This window comes from Pleurodeles waltl, chromosome 4_2, assembly GCF_031143425.1.
Source record: "Pleurodeles waltl isolate 20211129_DDA chromosome 4_2, aPleWal1.hap1.20221129, whole genome shotgun sequence".
Lineage (NCBI taxonomy): Eukaryota > Metazoa > Chordata > Amphibia > Caudata > Salamandridae > Pleurodeles > Pleurodeles waltl.
In genome coordinates this window covers 944,116,147-944,135,312 of record NC_090443.1, presented here as the reverse complement: position 1 = coordinate 944,135,312, position 19,166 = coordinate 944,116,147, and the positions used below count along the sequence as shown (strand labels likewise).

Sequence of the window (19,166 nt, the reverse complement as noted above, 5' to 3'; positions counted from 1 at the left end):
ATACCTTGTCACACACATGCATTCACAATACACAAGACTCACAGTCACTCATTCACGCACGCATTCAACACGAATCACACCCGCATGCATGCATTCCAAAACATACACACACCCCCCACATACACACAACACCCCCACCCCCTCTCCTGTCGGAGAACCCGACTTACCTGCTTGACAGGGGGCTCCTCCGTCTGGAGACAGTCCGCGGCGCTGCTGTCAGCAGCAGCGTCCGCCAGCAAAACACCGCCAGGCTGTATCATTGCTCATGATACGGTCGGTGGTGTTTTGCTGGCGTGGTGGTACTGCTGTCAGCAGTGCCGCCTTACCGTCGTCCGCCGCCATGACCGTCGGTGGTTTTCCGCCAGCATTCTGTCGGTATACCGTCGGCGGTCAGCATACGCGTAGACGGCTAGTAGCCACGGAGGCGGTATGCTGACAGCCGTCACCATGGCGGTAGGCGGTAGTTACCGCCAATGTTGTAATGAGGGCCTTAGTCATTTCAAAGATTTCATACAGTTCCGCCAAAATATTACATTTTCTACTTGTTTGTTACTTCAGAATTTCTCACTGTACACAGGATGAGCTAAACTATTCTCACATACAATTTATTAAAGTCTTGTGTCTTGTTCAACAGCTAGAGCAAATATTATTACATAGCTAACAAAGAAATATGTTCTTTGTTTTCAATACAAACGGACATTCAACATCATTTCACCAACTTAGGAAAAAATTCAGGTCAGAGGGAACAGAGTAAGCAAGTAATTTTCCTCTACTGCTGCAAGAGTGAAACTTCAGGCCTACTCTGGCTTAGAAAGCCCAAATGCACATTAATACAATTAATATGCATGAATCCTATTGTGTACCTTACAAATAAATCATATATGCAAGGCAAATAATTTTACTGCAAAGATTATTTACAACATATTAGAACACAATTTAGAAGTGCATTTATTTTTCTGCACACATGTAACTCACGTTAATAAAATTCATTTAATTCAGTATAAGAACGATCATTTCACGTTCATTTAATACTCATACTCATTTCTACCTCTTCTTCCAAAAGGTGAACATTAATTAACATCAGTAATTCAAATATAAGTGCACCATGTCTTCATGTTAAACCGTGATGGCAAATAAGAATGGAGGCCACATTGGCCATCATATTTCAAACATGCACATATTACATTTCCATGTTAATTTCTCTGTTAGATTTTGAAATGAAGATTTGTAAGTCACCAAATGCTAACTTCTATGGCACTAATGCATTTGTAAAATTTGATCTCTATCAATGCAAAATGCTTTAACTTATGTATATGGTTAAGCTAGACGTTAGTTCTGCATTGAATTGCGCTAACGTAGATGCAGTCTTAAAGCAGATGTTCACGAAATGCTCATGCAGTAAAGCTGTAGTATTGTGTTAATGTTTGCAGTAAAAGGGACAGCAGTTGCATAGCTTCCAGGACCTTTTCAGCACCACATATTGGCCATGTATCTGTAAGCAGTATTTGAGGAGGGGAGGGACAGCATCCTTCACTACTTACACATCTCAATGCTATTAATTTAAGAATTAAAACAATTGTATTAGCGGTTGCAACGTATTTAACCCAATTTTAAATGTTAAATGTTCCATTTAAGGTAGACTGAGGGGGTCATTACGACCCCGGCGGTCAGCGGTAACATGGGGGTAAGTACTGCCAACAGGCTGGCGGTACTTACCGCCATATTATGACATTGGCGAGTTGCCTGAAGCCAACCCGCCAATGTACCACTCTGACTGCCACGGCGGTAACAGCTGCTGGGCTGGAGATATTCATCTCCAGCCCGGCGGCCATCACTGTTCTGCCGGCGGGATTATGACCCCACCTACTGCCATGGTTTTCATGGCTTCCTTACCGCCATGGCGGTAGGCACTATCAGTGACGGGGAACTCGTCACCCACCTGCCTCTCCAAAGGCCCCCACAACCCCTACATTCACACCTCCCTTGACACACACACACACACACACATACACACGCCCTTTTCCCACAAACATCGACGCATGCATACATCCACTCACACACACCCTCACACACTTTCAAACATACACGCACACACGCAGTCACAAAACACAACATACATGCACTCACACCTCCATACATGCACACTCGCATCCAACACGCAACACACACCCGCATCCATGCACATACAAACATACACCCCCCCCACACACACACAACACCCCCCACTCTCCTCCCCTGTCGGAGACCCAACTTACCTGTGTGCAAGGGGTCATCCGGCAGGAGACGGGACGGGGACCTGCTGCCACCAGCAGCGTCCGCCAGCAGAACACTGCCAGGCCGTATTATGGGTCATAATACGGCTGGCGGCGGTCTACTGGAGTGGTGTTGCTGCTGGCAGCAGCGCCACCTTACCGCCATCCACCGGCATGCCCACAGCCGGACTTCTGCCATCCTTCTGGCAGAAATTCAGCTGTGGTCATAATACAGCAGATGGCTGGTAGCCGCAGCAACGGCCTTTTGGCACCCGCCGCGGCGGCAGTAGGTGGTCTTTACCACCATTGTCAAAATGAGGGCCTGAGTTCTTTCCTAGAACTACAGGAAGACTTTGGTCAGGAAAACAAAAGTAAATCCTGTTATAGAGAAGTATTTGAAGACTTGGGGCCTTATTAAGAATTTGACAAAAAGTATACTCGGTTACAACCATTGTAGCTGTCCTGTCTGCTCTATTACAAGTGCATAATATCCTATGGCACTTGTTATACAGCAGATGCGATATCCACCACGTTTTGCTAGTGTATCCTTTGCATTAAATTCGATATAAGGTCGTTAGTATCTTATTGTGAGCTCCATGCAGGTTTGCCAAGGGCCGGAATCATACACTTAAATAAGAGATTATGAGGTATTTCCCCTGATATGGGAAATAACATGCAAAGATTAGAACACCAGTCCAATTCGACATGCTTTCCCCTTATGGGAAGTGATGGTCTCAAAGCTGCACAAATATACTACCTGCTTGGGCAGGTGGTCAACTGCTGCAGAGGCTATTTTGATGGCCATTGTGTGGGTGGCTGTTAGAGTGCCTTGTAGATGATGGGAGAACTCGAATAAGTATTTGCTGCTTACCTAAGTATGTAGGAGGAGGGTGTCTAGGGTCCTGCAGCACCACATGAAGCTTTGGGTTCAGTGTTTCCGGGGCCTGTATCACTGCTTTCTGTAGTTTAGAGTCTGGTAATTCCATGCAAGGCAGCACTAGACTATTCACAATGGTGTAGAATGGTGTACTTCCAGGCCCTACGAATGTTGCTCTGGGCCACTCTCAATTAGAGCCTATGAGGATTAATCTAAATAAGAGAGCGTTGGGGAATGTTATCACTGGATGTGAATGTTAAAGAGCCTTGTCCTCAACAGTATGGCACACATTATGCCTGGATGTCTAACTACATTGATGGAAAAAATTAAAACTACTTGACATCGATATTTATTTTGAAGTATCAAAGAGAAGCTGTAAGCTACTTGTCTATGCTATTACTGTGCAGCAAATATCAGAATGTCTAAAAGAAAATAGTGAAGGGAATTAAATTGATTCCTGGCAAAGAGACCATCATAAGTAACAATAATATGGCATGCATGGTTTGCCTAAGCTTACAACTTTGGTGAGAGTTATGTTTGTGACAAGAAACTAATGACCTGATTTAGATGTTGGCAGTAATGGGTCTACTGCCACCTTTTTTGATGGAAACCCCGTCCTCTGGCTTGGCGGTCCACCCCCTGATTTTTATGTTGGCAGTTACATAGATTTTAACCTGCCCATTCCCTGCTGACTCTGCCAAAGATTCCCATCTGCCGCAACAGCGCCATAGGAAATTGTGGCTGCCAGCGGGACCCCAACCATACTTGCCGCCGTGCAGATTTGGATGTGCCTAACCACCAAGCAAAATTTACAAAGTCTGCTGATTGTAGAGAGCCTTTTTGAGACATTCTACTTGTTGAGCAAAATAGTAGGGTACATTATGGAGATTAGGGGGCTCATTCCGACTTCGGCAGTCTTTTCCTTAGACCACCGAAGTCGCAGGCGCTAGAGGACCGCCATTGTTGACGGTCCTCTGACTGCCACATTCCGAGTACTGAAGGATTTCCGCCAGAATTTGGGCGGAAATCCTCCAGTAGTCATGCTGGCAGTCGGCGGTGCAGAGGCGGTTCCACCACAGGCCCCGCCCCCCCAAAAGGACTTCGCCACCCGTATTACGACTGTAATATGGCCTGGCAGTGTCCTCATGGTGGGTCGCTGCCAGCGGTGGGAGAGCCGGGTCCCATCCCCTCAGAGAGGAGCACCTCGTCGGACGAGGTAAGTGTTCTCCGCAAGGGGAGGGTGTGTGAATGGGTGTGGGTGAGTGTATGTATGCATGTCATGAATGGGGGTGGGAGGGGAGAGTTTGTACGTGCATGCATATGTGTCTGTGTGTAAATGTGGTGATGGTAATGCGTGTGTGTGTGTGTGAGTGTAAGGGTGTTGTGAGTGTGAGTGAGTTTGTGTCAGGATGTGCGTGTATGTGGGTGCATGTGTGTATGCGGGTTAAGTACGGGGATCGGGGTGGGGGATTACTACTGGGATCGGGGGATTAGGGAGTCACTACTAGGATCGGGGGTCACTACTGGGAGTGGGGGTGTGGGGGAGTCAGCTACCGGCAACAGGAATGCAAATTCCTGTTGCCGGTAGCCTTTCCGCCAGGGATTTCGTGGCGGTGCTACTGCCACGCGGAATTCCTTGCGGAAAGGAGACTCAGAATACCGGCAGCGGTATTGGGTGGCCCGCTGGGTTGGAGATGCTCGTCTCTGGCCCGCTGGGTCCAACCGCCCTGGCAGTAGGAACGGATAAATGACGGTTTGGCACAGGCCAAACCACCATACTTGTTATATGCCGGTCTGCACCGCCGCCGGCATGGCGGTTCAGTCACCACTATACTCGGAATGACCCCATAGGTGTATTGGGAGGTATGTATATCTAATGAAGATTTACATTTTTAAGTTACCCAATCAGTTCAAATGTTTACATTTTGAGGTGGCATGAGATAAAATGGTCGCAGAGAAGATAGTAATCGCACAACTGTCTCTCTTCCTAGAAGAAAACAACATACTCGACCCCTCCCCCCCCCAGTCTGGATTCCGCAAGAACCACAGCACTGAGACCGCCCTCATCGCCTGCACAGATGACATCAGGACCAGAGTGGACAATGGCGAGACCATCGCCATCATCCTCCTAGACCTCTCTGCAGCTTTTGACACTGTATGCCACCAAACCCTCTGCGCACACCTTTTCGATGCTGGCATTTGCCACAAGGCCCTGGACTGGCTCACCTTCTTCCTCTCCGAAATAACCCAAAGAGTTTGCCTCCATCCTTTCCAGTCTACAGCCACCAAGATCATCTGTGGGGTCCCCCAAGGATCCTCCCTCAGCCCCACCCTCTTCAACATCTACATGGCTCTTCTCGCCAACATCCTCCACCCCCACAGCATCACCATCATCTCATACGCTGCCGACACCCAGCTCATCATCTCCCTCACCAGGAACCCAGCCACCGCCAAGATTAACCTGCACGCCGGACTCCTCGACATCGCCAAATGGATGACAACAAGCCACCTCAAATTGAACTCAAACAAAACAGAGATCATCATCTTTGGCCCCAACAAGACAGCATGGAACGACTCCTGGTGGCCTACCACGCTCGGACCACACCCAACACCCACGCACGCAACCTTGGCATCATACTGGACTTGTCTCTCTCCATGACCCAGCAAATCAACGCCATATCATCCTCCTACTTCAGCACCCTTCGCATGCTACGCAAGACTTTCAAATGGATTCCTTTAGAAACAAGAAGAACAGTCACCCGCGCCATCGTTAGCAGCAGACTGGACTACGGCAACGCCCTCTACGCAGGGACCACAGCCAAGCTTCAAAGAAAACTCCAGTGAATCCAGAACGCAGCCGCACGTCTTATCCTCAACCTCCCTCGCCACAAACACATATCCACCCACCTCAGATCCCTACACGGGTTGCCCACCAACAAAAAAATCATTTTCAAAGTCCTCGTCCACGCTCACAAAGCCCTCCACGACACTGGACCGGCCTACCTCAACAAACGAGTAAACTTCCACACTCGACAGCTCCGCTCCGCCAACCTCACCTTCGCTACAGTCCCCCCGCATCCAATGCACCACCTCCGACGGCAGATCCTTCTTTCACCTCGCCACCAAGACCTGGAACTCCCTCCCCACCAACCTATGCAAGACCCAGGACCTCCTAACCTTCAGAAAGCACCTAAAAACATGGCTTCTCAAGCAGTAACCGCCCCCCTCCCATCGCCTTGAGACCCTACCGGGTGAGTAGTGCGCTTAAGAAATTATTTGATTGATTGATTGATAAAAGGACACATTCAAAAAGGCATTTTGAAGTACATAAGGTAGTACTCCCATAGCACTCTTTCACATACGCTGGCATGCCTTTGTGAATTGGCACTAAAAAGCTAAAATGGAGATTAAATGGGAATATTTCGTGAAAATCCATACACAGGTAGTAACATACCAAGGACTGGGCCCTCTTTGCACTTTTACTCACATTGAGCTGGACGTTTTAAGGATGGTCCACAAAGGTATGTATGAGTGCTCCATCCTGTACTCATAAATGCTTCTGCTTAGTGAGTTACTAATTAATCACACAATTTTCAGTCCAGCACTATGTCCTAGATGTGAACACAAGCATACAGTTTACACAATTAACGGCTTAGCCACAACACCATATCTCCCTGTTAAAATACTTAGTTATGTACTGGAAAGTGAACTATTGAGTTGTTGACTATTTAGGCAAATGTTTTAATAAAAATGAAATTAAGTGCAAAGCAAAAGTTAAAAACAAAAATATATAGTTAGTTTGAAAGAACGTTGTAAATTGGAATGCTATTTCATCATATGTGGTGCCTTTTTCATATGTGCCTACCTAGTGAAATGAACAGCTCAAAATGTCTGCCTCAAATACAAAATGGCACCATACATATGGTCAAGGGTGTTGTCCTGTTACTTTCAGTGTGAAAGCTGGGTTTTAAAGGTAGTTTCACCCACCTTACTTCCTTTGCTAAACCTTACTGACAATGATGAAATGGAAGCTATTAAAAACTACTCAAAGGGTGATTACCTTAAATAGAATTTAGTTTTGTTTATGAATATCTAGGAATGTTTTCTGAAAAGTATCAAATAGGAGATTGTTTGACAGACACAACAATGTTTTTCATGCACCTTAGCTGTGTCAATTCACAGTCAAGACATGACAGTAGATCTGTAAGTATAAAATACAGTTTCGTGTGTGTGTGAAGTTTTAAAATTAAATATAATGAAATGAAAAATTAGGACAACATTTAACATCTCCCTCCCGTGATGAGGAAAAGTTAGTTCTACACGTTGCTTATCAGGCACTGTACTTGCAATGCAAAATTAAAGGTTAGTAGTTTAAAAATCAATACAATGTGCTGTGCCAGTTTATTGTAAAGCATGTAGACATTCTTAATGTGAAATTCAATTGTACTTTGTGTTTGATGTAACATGATTTATTATTGTTTCCTTTGCTGCCATGGTTGTGCCCTGAAAATGCTTCTTATATAAATATCATGCTTTTTACCACGCAACAGAGGGCAATTCAGATCATCTACTATAATCATGTCATTTTCAGTGAACATATGCCTTAATAATATATCATAATAATGTGGGACTTCACATTGCCATGTTCTATTATTTTTATTGCATAAATGTAAAGAATTACTGTTCCACTTTAACAGGGTTTAACCATTCTAATTTCACAGAATCCTGGGCTGAAACCTGAAGACATTCTTTCTTTGTCTCTGAAGGAGCTGTCGGACAGATTGAAAGAAGGCTCACTCCTTCCAGAAAATGTACTCTATACCTATATGGAAAAGGTGACAAACATAATTTTTCATTACCCCATGCCTGGTAATATGTCACATGTCATATCATGTTGATTATTGATAGTTTGAAACATTAATTTCTTCATGAAAAACATAATAATCAGGAAATGTTTAAAAATATTAAAAAGATAAATACACAAAATTAAGAAAAGCATAAAACAGGAATAATTAACAATACACGATATTTGTGCATACATTCATCAAATGGTCATCAAATGGTCACATATGGCTTACCCTTATACTGTACAGTAATTAATAATTTATGCCTCACTGTCCATGCTATATACAAGAACTTCGAAACCACCTCCACCACAAGTAAGGAAGTATCACTTTTACATATTCTATAGGCTTCTCCTCGTTCTAGTACGCCGAGAGATCTACACAGGGAGATTATCCGACTGCTTTTAGCGTTAACATAAATTGGCAGAAGAATAGGGCAGAAGAATAGCAAACGCTTGTCAGTTTCCTTTGTATTTTTACAATTAAAATAATAGTCAGACCCCTGATTCGAGTTCCCCCAGTGAAAGCTGTTAATCGAAGTATCACATACCTGAACTGAAGGTACACAGAGCATGCACGTACTGGTCGTATGAGATCCAATAAGCTACCTATGGAGGTTTTGTGCTCCCTTGCGGCTAATAGCTTTCTCCTGAACCAATTGCTTGACTTTTAATGCATCTCCTGGGCAAATTGTTCTTTCCAAAATGTTTCCAGGCCCAGCTTGATCCAGACACTTTTGATGGATCCCAACCATTTTATTTGCCCTCCGGTTTGGAGTATATGATGTGTTGCAAGCCCTTCCTGGAGTGAGACAGTTTGTGGGTGCTCCGCATACAGATCCAATACAACAGGGGTCTTAGTGCGGCCAACACTGCTGTATCGTGGATGTCAAGGTCCAGGTGTCCCCTTCCCCGGGCCAACAAGGCCTCGGAGAAAGGTATTTTCCGCTACACTGAGAGAGTTGATATTACAGTGACCCCAATTTGCTGCCCATGGGGATCCAATTATAATTTTTTCCCAAATGTATATATGGCCCGAGCTCTAAGCTTGACTACTATTGTATTCTTTAGGATCTGCGGACCCCAGGATCCTGTTTCAGCTGGTCTAATGCTCATATAATCGAACTCCCTAACTCTTACCAATATTTTGTTTTTCACCTTGACGACCCCTCTCGCCCTGCCTCTCTTGGAATAAGTAATATATTTGTTTTTTTAGAGGTGTTTATTCTGAGGCTGTACATTCCACAAAACTGATTAAATGTATTAATCAGTTTTTCAGGCCTCTCCTATTCTTGGACAACAATAGTGTGTGATCCGCAAAAATGAATTTTTCCCCTGCCAAGGTGGGTGAATCATTGACACAGTTGTGTAAGTAGTAAACACAATTGTTTATACATAAAACAAAGAGGGTTGGTTCAAGAACCCAGCCTTGGAGCACACCTTGGTCTACTGGAAAGCCCTCAGTTAGTTCTCCATTTGTGCTCCACCTAACTTTTGCATAATTCCCCTCATGGAGTAGTTGAATTAGGTGCAAAAGTGTTGGAGGGATCCCCATCCCGTGAAGTACCTCCCACAGTTTCCCTCTTGGCACCAGGTCAAATGCAGCGCAGAGATCGATAAATGCCACAGAAAGTTTGCCCTTGGCCAGGTCCACCGTCTTCCATTTAACAAGGAGAAGACAGAATACTTGGTCAACTGTGCTGGTCTTATACCTTAATCCTGCTTGCAGGTTTGAGAGGATATGATTTTTCTCACATCAATTCAGCAACTGCTCGAGAAACTTCTTGCAGCAAAACGTTTGCAAATCATATATTAGGTTAATTGGCCGGTAGTTGGAGGGGATGCTGAGATCCCCCTTCTAAAACATTGGTACGATCTCCGCACCCCTCCAAGATGTTAGAATTGCACCTTCAGCATTTGAGACAACATTAATATTGAGTGCCCAAACAGCACTGTGTTGTATAATCCAATTCAAAGACAACAGGAAGTTTCATAAAAGATTTATTCCACTCTGTGAGACACTCAGCTTCGCGCCCGCCCTCAAGCTCAACCGCTCCAGAATCCCCACCTTCTACAATCCTTTCATCCATACACATTCTATTCGAGTGTCCCCGAGGTTCCTTAAAGGAAACCCTGCATCTTAAATATAACACATTTCCCCCCTTTAAACAAATTGAAACAAATAAAACATTTAGAAAAATTAAATGACATAAGATTAAAGTGCCCTCTCCTTATTTACACATAGTCCACCAAACGGGTCGACATTTGTCTGGAACGACCCTCAAGTTTTACTTGTGAGGCTATGGAGTCTTCCTTCCCACTCTCCTCCATACCACTCTGTACATCACTCTCCCTACAATCAACATCAGAAGGAATCTCATACTCCTCATTTTAAGTACATGTACATGCACCATCTTGACTTGCATTCTCAACCACAAGTTCACCACCCTTTCCGTGTACAATGGGCCCGACACAGCAGTATGTCCATGGGAAACAACGGAACGTCCATCCTGTGTCTCCCCACCCACCAAAACACACTTGGCCAGTTTACTCACATTCCAAACTTTCCCATCCTGTGTAACAACTTTTTTTCTAAAAACTTTTACCACTTTCATTGCCGTACCAAACCTGGACATACCTTTCTTTAACAACCAGGGCTTCCTTACCCTAATCCAATCTCCCACCACAAATGTTGGAACTTTCACTCTCCACTTTCAATCATATGCCTCCTTACATTTCTCTTGTTTCAGTCTCACATGATCCCTTATCATCTCCACATTAACATTCGCATGCTCTTTGCTATGTTTCTTTTTAAACCACCATGGACATAGTTTGGATACCGGATCTCTACCCCTCAACAATCTGAACGGCTCACACAAGTGGTACTGTGGGGAGTGATACGATAATACCACAATTTATCTCTCACTTTCTCCTCCCACATCCTGCCAAAAATATAACACACTGTCCGATTTAAAGACATCTGCAGGAATCCTGTTGAGGACCAGCACTTTCCCACACTTGAACGAGGCCATGGCACGTTCAGTTTCCTCCAAGGAGAGGACTGCTGGGGGAAGGTTGGGGTCTGACAGGCAGGTGTAATCTCCAGGCACAAAGGCCTCCTCAATGTCATTAAGTGTAGAGTACAACCTTCCAAAGTAGGCAACCCACTCGCAGAGTAAAATTGATATTTCAGACGGTTTGCCTGATTTCCTATTGCCCGCGCTGACCAAGAACAAAAACTTCTTCTGGTCATTGTCTGTAGCGGCATCCAGGTGGTCTCACCAAATGCCATTTTCTCAAATTGTATTAGCTTCCCATAGAGTGACCCAATAAATATCCCTACTTTTGCTCATGTTGTGTGTGACCCTCACACCACCTCTTGTATAGCCTTTAGCAGTTTTGCCTTTGCACTTTTACAGGGGAGGTTAAACCACCTCCCTAGAGCTGTTGGTTTTGGGCGCCCCAGGGCTTCCTTGGTAAGAAGGTTCCTTAATTTGGAGAAGGCCGTATTGTGCTGGGCTAAGATTAATTCATTATTCCTCCAGTTTATGAACACATTCTTCATATGAGTAGCAAGAATTGAATGACGGACCTTTACTCCTTTGGGCGAAGAGCTCACTGTCTCCCATTCAATGTTCCTCCTGTTGTTTGTAGCTATGAGCTGATCCTTGGCACGGATATTCTAAAATGAGTGTGGACTATACATACACATCTGTTAAAATAAATAAAACCGTGAATAACTTAGTTCATGGCAATGCAATTTCTGTTTCCCTGAACTCAGTAAGCAATTATGTTTGTTAATAAACCAGCTTGCTGTTTTACAAAGGGTTACAGTCATCTGAGGTAAAAATTACAAAAGAAAAGGAACAGCAAGATAGACTGTTTTCATTATTCGAACCTGTGTGTTGAATAAGGTTAACCATGCAAAGGTTTATTTGCTAATGATACAGAGACTTGCCTCAGACTGTGGTTTGCAGAGTGAAGAAATTAATCAGCTTTCAAAATAATATCCCAATAATATGCACATAGATGAACTCCAAAATAATTGGTACATAATAAAATGGAGTGGGAGAGGCCCATGGAAATATGGGGTGGGCCAGTGAATGCTCAAGGAGCGTAAGTAAGGATAGGAAACAGATGTTTTCCCACCAAAACCTTCAATGAAGGAAGAAGACAAGAAAGAGAACTTTATTTCCCAACATCCATTTGCACAAGAAGTGACACCACTGCATTTCCCATTGTCCATTTGCATAAGAGGTGACGTAACTTCCTGCCTTCTCCCTAGTTCAGTGAACTCCCTGGACATCCCCATGAAAGGAGAGGAATTAGGGTTAAACCAGTCCTATGTTGCTTTTCCTCCAGTTCAGGGAGGGCCTGGCAGTTCAGACCCAACTTTTCCCATGAAGAGTAGGGTCAAGAATAGTTTGCAAATTGCTGGGTCAAAACTGAGGTGGCATGATGGGCAAAAAAAAAGGACTGGAATGTGCCCTGGGTGATTGCCGGTGGTTGATATTAATTCAAACATTCCATCTATCACCTTGTTGGTTTTCCAAGTCAGAATGAAACTTAGGACCTGATTTAGATCTTGGCGGTAATGGTGACGCTGTTGGTTTATTGTCGAAAAACACATCTGCTGCCTTGGCGGTCTGCTCGCCCTATTTAGATGTTGGCAGGACCATAGGCGATAGCCCTCCCCGACTCCCCGAGTCCTACCAACTGCCAGGAATCTCCATCCGCGTCGTGGCTAGTGGCAAGACTTCAGCCACTCTTCCCGCCAAGACAAACACAATGTGCTTTCCCGCCAAGCCAACTGTGGCGGTGTTACCTCGCACCTGAGTTGGTGGATGGCTGGACGAGTCCTGCCATTGCTCCTGCCACTGGACCATGGAGGACATGTGACACCATTGTCGCCAGATTTGAAGGAAAGCATTCCGCATTACTTGTTGCTTGGTCACTTCACATTAGCTCAGGACCACTACAGGCATATACATGTCACAGTAATATATATTTTTTAAACTTGTGACATGCATATGTCTGTAAAACGTCTATGTCAGACATTAATGGGGACACATCTGTATATGTCACAAATCAATTACATACACAGTTTTTATTTTTTTATGTATTCTTTACCAAATAAATGCTTACACCTAAATAAAAATAACATAACAATTTTTAATCGCATACATGTGTGAACTTTGCAATTGGACCAGTAAGTGTCATATTATGCTTCCAGTTGTGAATGTGAGTCAGTATGTGTGTGTGTGTGTGTGAGTGGACTGGCAGGTTGAGGTAGGAGGAGCTGGAGTTGGTGATATTTGTTGTGGATGGTTGGTTGTGTGCTGTATTGCTGTGTGCAACGTTCAGGTGAGTGTTGTTGTTGTGTTGTGCTTGTTGTTGTGATCTAAGTAGTTGTGCTTTTGTGTGAGTGTGTTTGTGTAGATGAGTGTTTCATTGTGTTGGTAGTTGTGTTCTATGTGGGTTGTCGTATCAATAATGTGTGAATATTGGGTTTTGTGATATATGGCATTGGGTGTTTTCTGCATGTACGTGTTGTGTTGTGATGGAATGGCAATAGATCATGGTGTGTTGTGTAATTCAGGTGGACATATACTGTATTGCTAATTTCCATGGGGTTAGTGTTACTTGTCTTGTTATCCTGGCCACTGCCATTGTACAATGTACACTGGCACCCGTGACGGTCTCCCTCTGTCAGCAATCCGCCACCAGAACAACACCTGCAGGAATGTAACATTTAAATACGGTTCGCGGAAGCCCGCCATCCTGACAGCTAGGAAGAGCATTCCATTGAGGCGATTGGTGGCTCAGCCGCAATGCATTTAAATACAGAGATCGGAAATCCGACGGCTTGACTGAGTACATGGGACTGCCGGAGTGGCGGGATGGTGGTAATACCATCAAGATCTAAATCAGGCCTTTAGTAATTTTTTCAGATGTTTCTAGATTTCCACGCTTGACAAAGCTGAAATCCAACTGAAGAGGGTCAAGTTTTGTAAGGTTCACCAGCCTGTAGGTGGGGACACCGTAGACACTCCTAGTTCCTCTCTGACCAATAACGTAGATTTTCCCCAGCCCTGGCCTACCTACTTTTTCCGTAGCTCCTTTTTGACGTACTGCAAACAGGCTCAAAATGCAATGTCTCACGGCAAACGCAAGATGGCCAATGTGTTCAACCATGCTAAACTTGGGCTCTGATGGCTGGGGGTACGAAGGAGATTGTGCTATGGAAACTACCAGTTTCCACCCACATCTAACACTAAATTCAGATTGACGCAGGCCCTGAAATGAGATGAAGTCTAGTAAGAAAACCAGATTCATTCAGTAATCAGATAGGGGGTACACCATAATTGTGGTCTGGGCCTGTTTGATCCTTTTCAAAGGCACTCAAGTTTTACATGTACCTCAGACAGGCCTGTGATGCAGGATCTGGCACTGTTGTGCCAAGAGGAGGGCAGCAGCTCCCACCCTGAATATTCTGTTGAGCTCAGATGAGCTAATCCTTCCCATTCAGATTGAACTGCCAATAAAAGTGGTCTATTGTGCTGCTCTGGGGAGGAATCTTTCACTTCATTTCAGGGCTGGCTAGCAGCTGCAGACTAAGGATAATTAGACTACAGTGACTCGGGGAAGTACATATAACTTTACAACTGAATTGGAGTTTTAAAAACAGTTTTAAAAAGTTCTTTAAGTTTTTTTCTATAGCTAGTTCCTACTTAATAATGCAGAAATAGTGATTTAATGATTTTACTAGTATGTCCTGTGGGAACAGCTAAACACAATACAGTGAAAACAGCTTTGCTGATCCAGTCACTGTAAGTACATGCTAGTATCACTTTTTAGCATGTTCCACTTCTAGGCACTACCTTAAGGGCAATAAGGTAATCCTAGGGGTGACTTATTTAGCCATTAGAAACCTTTTTTTTAGACTTGTAAAGGTGTTTATTTTTACCGGCCTGTCTTCAAATACAAGCATTTGCTGGCTGCAGGGGACCACGCCGAAATGGAAGCCTGTGTCATGTTTTCAGGGTCACAAAGTGGATGGCACAAAAGAGTGCTTCAGTCCACATGTGACATTTCACTTTAAATGCCATTAGTGTAGTTTTTACAGCAAATATAATGGCTTTGTAGTGCAATTACGACTTTGGGATCTGAGGACAAACAATTTGCACCGGATTGCAGTGTCCCAGGGTTAAACTTCAAAATTGAGTGAGTCTAAAAAAAGAAAAACTGGATGGTAGTAATGTCCTTCGCGATGGCTGCTCTGACTCCTTACTGGCAACCCTTAGGGATATGTTACATGTCGCAGCACATCTTATCCAGGAACTGAAGAAGTATGCTCACATCAATCCCGAACTGGTGGAACTCCATTGGCTCTACCTGCTACCCCGCACCATCTTCAAAAGCAGCTGTATCATTTACAACTCCATCATATCCAGCAGCCAACTTAACTTGCAGGCTAGCTCACCACCTCTAATAGTTCTATACACACCAGCAGCAAGGACACTAGGGCCCAGATTTATACTTTTTGATGCAAAACTGTTCAAAAGCAGTTTCGCGTCAAAAAGTATAACGCCGGCTTGCATCATTCCACAGCACCAGACAGGCACCACATTTAAGGAATGGCGCAAGCCGGCGTCAAGGGTGGGCTAGTGTCAAGGAAAAGGATGTTAGCTGTGTGGGGGTGGCGGTATGGGGGGAAGGGTGTTTTGCACCAAAAAATTACTTTGGGCTGGTTAGAATCAATAAAAATGACTCTAACCAGCCTAGCGTCATTTCTTGACACAAAACCTACCATACCACATCACTTCTGTCTTAGAAAAGACAGGAGTCATGCTCACCACCCCAATGGCCAGCACAGGGGACAAGGGTCCCCTGGGCATGGCCATTACACCCAGTGCTATGTAAGGTGGCCCATTTCAGGGTCCCCAATGGCACTTTAAAAAAGAATACAAAATACTTACCTATACTTACCTGGGATGGGGTCCCCATCCTCCGCTGTCCCTCTGGTGTGGGTGGCGTTATCCCTGGGGCCTGGGGAGGGCACCTGTGGACTTGTTCCATGGTGTCCCACCATGGAAATGGGCCCACGGGTCCCCTAATGCCTGCCCTGACCCAGGCATTAAATAATGGCGCTAAGCATGCTTAGCGCTATTATTTATGCCGCCTCCCTCCCGTGCACCATTTTTGCATAGGAGGATAAATAAGGCGCTAGGGTCTTAGAGCCATTTTTTGGATGGGAACACCTACTTTCCATCTCATTGATGCAAGATAGGTTCACGCATCCAAAAAATGACTTTAACTCCAATATTTTGCCACTAGACATGTCTGGTGCCAAAGTATAAATATGGAGTTCAGTTTGCACTGAATTAGCATTACAAAAATGATGCTAATTCAGCACAAACATAGTATAAATATGGGCCTATCAGTCTGCAGACTAAGCAGTGTGAAAAAGAAAAACACAAGCAAGCAGCCCTTTCATCTATGCACCCAGGATCTGGAACAACATCACAGTATCCATCTGGACCACTGCAACACTGCTCCAGTTTCGGAAAGAGTTAAAGGCTCGCCTCTTTAAAGAGCACTACATCACAAAGCACTAAACATCCAGAGCCAGTTTTCCTCTCCTATCACTCGTTGAGTTTATGATTATCTTTGACCATGTGCAAAACTCTGCTGCCTTTTGGCGGCGCTTACAAATAGACGTACCTTATAAATACATACATACAGAGATGGAAAAAACCAAGAGCAAGCAGAAAAATAACTTTTCTTTTGAGCGGAATAGATTAGTATGAGAGAATGGGCAGGAATCGTTTGGGAGCCCTGAGGGGTTATCTGGTGTCCATGGATGAAAAACATGGTTTATAAAAGATTGAGGGACTCCAGTGGTCTTTCTCTTTGTGGGCAAACATAACTAAAAGGCAATGAGGTTGAGTCCAGTTTAGGTCATCATATTTGAACGCATGGCTCCACTGAAGCATTGCAACATAGAACTGTTCAAACACAGCTAAGTAAAGAAATTATTGTTGCCTCTTACCTGGAACCATTGTTTGCAAATATCAAATATGCAGTTACACAGCACCTGAAGGATCGACTAGCATGTAAGTGGGTCTTTTTCAAAGTTGAATGGACAATTTAGTTATAGCAAGGCCACATAATTTTCATTTTTGAATTGATTTATACAGAGGTACAGATGCTTCCATTTGCTTTCTGTCCATTAAATTAATCAGGTGTACTTTGGCTGTGTCCAAAGGCCTTGTTCATGGTCGACAGTCTTTGTGATGGTGCCATGTCCCCTTACCACTGTTGGTGATGCTAGTTGGTGGTGTAGTATCAGGCACGTCACTTGTGTGCAGAATAGCCACATTTACATGAATATATTTCAGATCATACGCACTGAACAAGAGTGTAGTATCTCCTTTTTCCACTCCTTGAACAGTTCCCCGTCCTTCTGCATATTCTTGTCTCACCTCTGAGCCCACGGACTGTATAAGACATGTGAATCGACCTTTTGTAACACGCTAGTGCCCTTGGTATGGGTTCCCCCTTAACTGCTGAACATGAACTATTCTACAGGCTTCCTAATTTGTTGGTGTGCTGCCTGTAATCCACACTCCCATCATCCTCACAGACCAAATGCCAATCATCTATGTACTCCTAATTGATCCCTATTTAAATGTTGTTGGTGCTTAGTGTCCTGTCCTCATTCTTCACATGCATTATGAGCATTCCTTTGGCACAGAGGATTGAAGGAATGCTTTTCATAGGTTTGGAGTTAGCAATCCATGCCTCCTGATCTCTGACCCAATTAGCAAAGATGGGCAGCTGAGAACTATAAATAACTATCTCATCAAGAACTTTGATTACTAGTGAATACTCCATGCATGCCTATCAGGCTCACTTCCAGACACCCTTGTATATCGAGAGAGGAAGGTCAGTTAGCAAAAATAGATTCCAGCAATATTTTTTATGATCATTACTCAGTTGGTCTGATTTTCATACGTTTAATTTGGTCTCTCGTTGAAGAAACACTTATTAATGGCTGCACAATGAATATGAGACAACCAAGACTGAAGCCTCTCGAAGTGCTGAAATATAACAAAGTGCGTTCCTGCTGTGAGATGTGACAGTATAGAAAAGATCAGGTTTATAGGGCTTATCAGGACTTGAACCATTACAATTCTGATATAGTTAGACAATCTATGTCCCTCCACAGACCGTCTTGTTATGTTCCTCCTAAATACAGGCTATTTCACTGCGCCTGCACTTCCTGGTTCACCTGAACCCTTTGTTTAACAAATGAAAAACGGTGTGTTGTGTAGAAAGGGGGTGTGCCATTGTGTTGACCTTTCTCTACCCCTTTCTACATCTGAAGAGAGGCTGTCTGGAGGCTTGTATTGCATCCTCGGTGTGAAAGGTGGTATAAAGTGAGTTTTGTGTAGCCATGTATTTCTTTGTGTGTCGTTCTTTTGTTCCGACACCTTTGCTTGGGTTGCTTGGTTTATGTAACGAGGATGAAAAACTTTCTACTTTGGAGTGGAGTTTTCATCCAGACTTCATCCTGGTATGGGTGCCCGAGCTCATTCTGAGCCCCTGTTCTGATTTCTGTGTTTGACACTGTTAGGGCCTGGATTAGCATGGTTTAGGAACCATGCCCCTCTGCCAGACTATAAATTCTAAAGGGCACTATTTAAAGGGTAACCAGTACCCATACCATAGAACATGTTTATCTTACAATGCTGTGCAATCTAGTTTGCAGTCTTTTCCTGCTATTGCCACACTCTCGGTTCTTCTGAGACTCCACTGAATTTTCAGCCTTATCCACTCTGTTCTTTATAAAGTCTTTTTGGGATAGAATGGTCTTTCTTAGTGCCTCTTCTGTTTCCGTGCTTCAATTTACAGGGTGAAATATGTGCCACTAGTACGCGAGGTTGTGGTAGGTTGATTAACTACCTTAGCCAAAGCCGCCTTTAGTTCCTATCGCATTCCTTGATAAAATGTGGCTGCAGTGGAGTCATCTGTCTAGGTGGCCTCAGCCACTAACTGCTGGTATGGACTAATATAAGCAACAATATCTCTGGAACTTCGTTACATCCAATATGTGCAGCTACTATGGTTTGTTTTCTGCCAAAAAACATTGTAAGCTGCACAAATATCTGACAATTGGAAAACCAGAGGC

At 44.1% G+C, this 19,166-nt stretch overlaps 1 protein-coding gene across 1 annotated transcript in view; it reads left to right on the top strand.

Moving 5' to 3' along the window:
* The window catches only part of LOC138293506 (vitamin D3 hydroxylase-associated protein-like), a 198,013-nt gene that overhangs the window by 38,945 nt on the left and 139,902 nt on the right, over positions 1-19,166 (top strand). Inside the window, exon 2 of the mRNA XM_069232746.1 lies at positions 7,851-7,964. Coding sequence (XP_069088847.1) covers positions 7,851-7,964 — 114 coding nt within the window. The remainder of the gene's footprint in view (positions 1-7,850; positions 7,965-19,166) is intronic.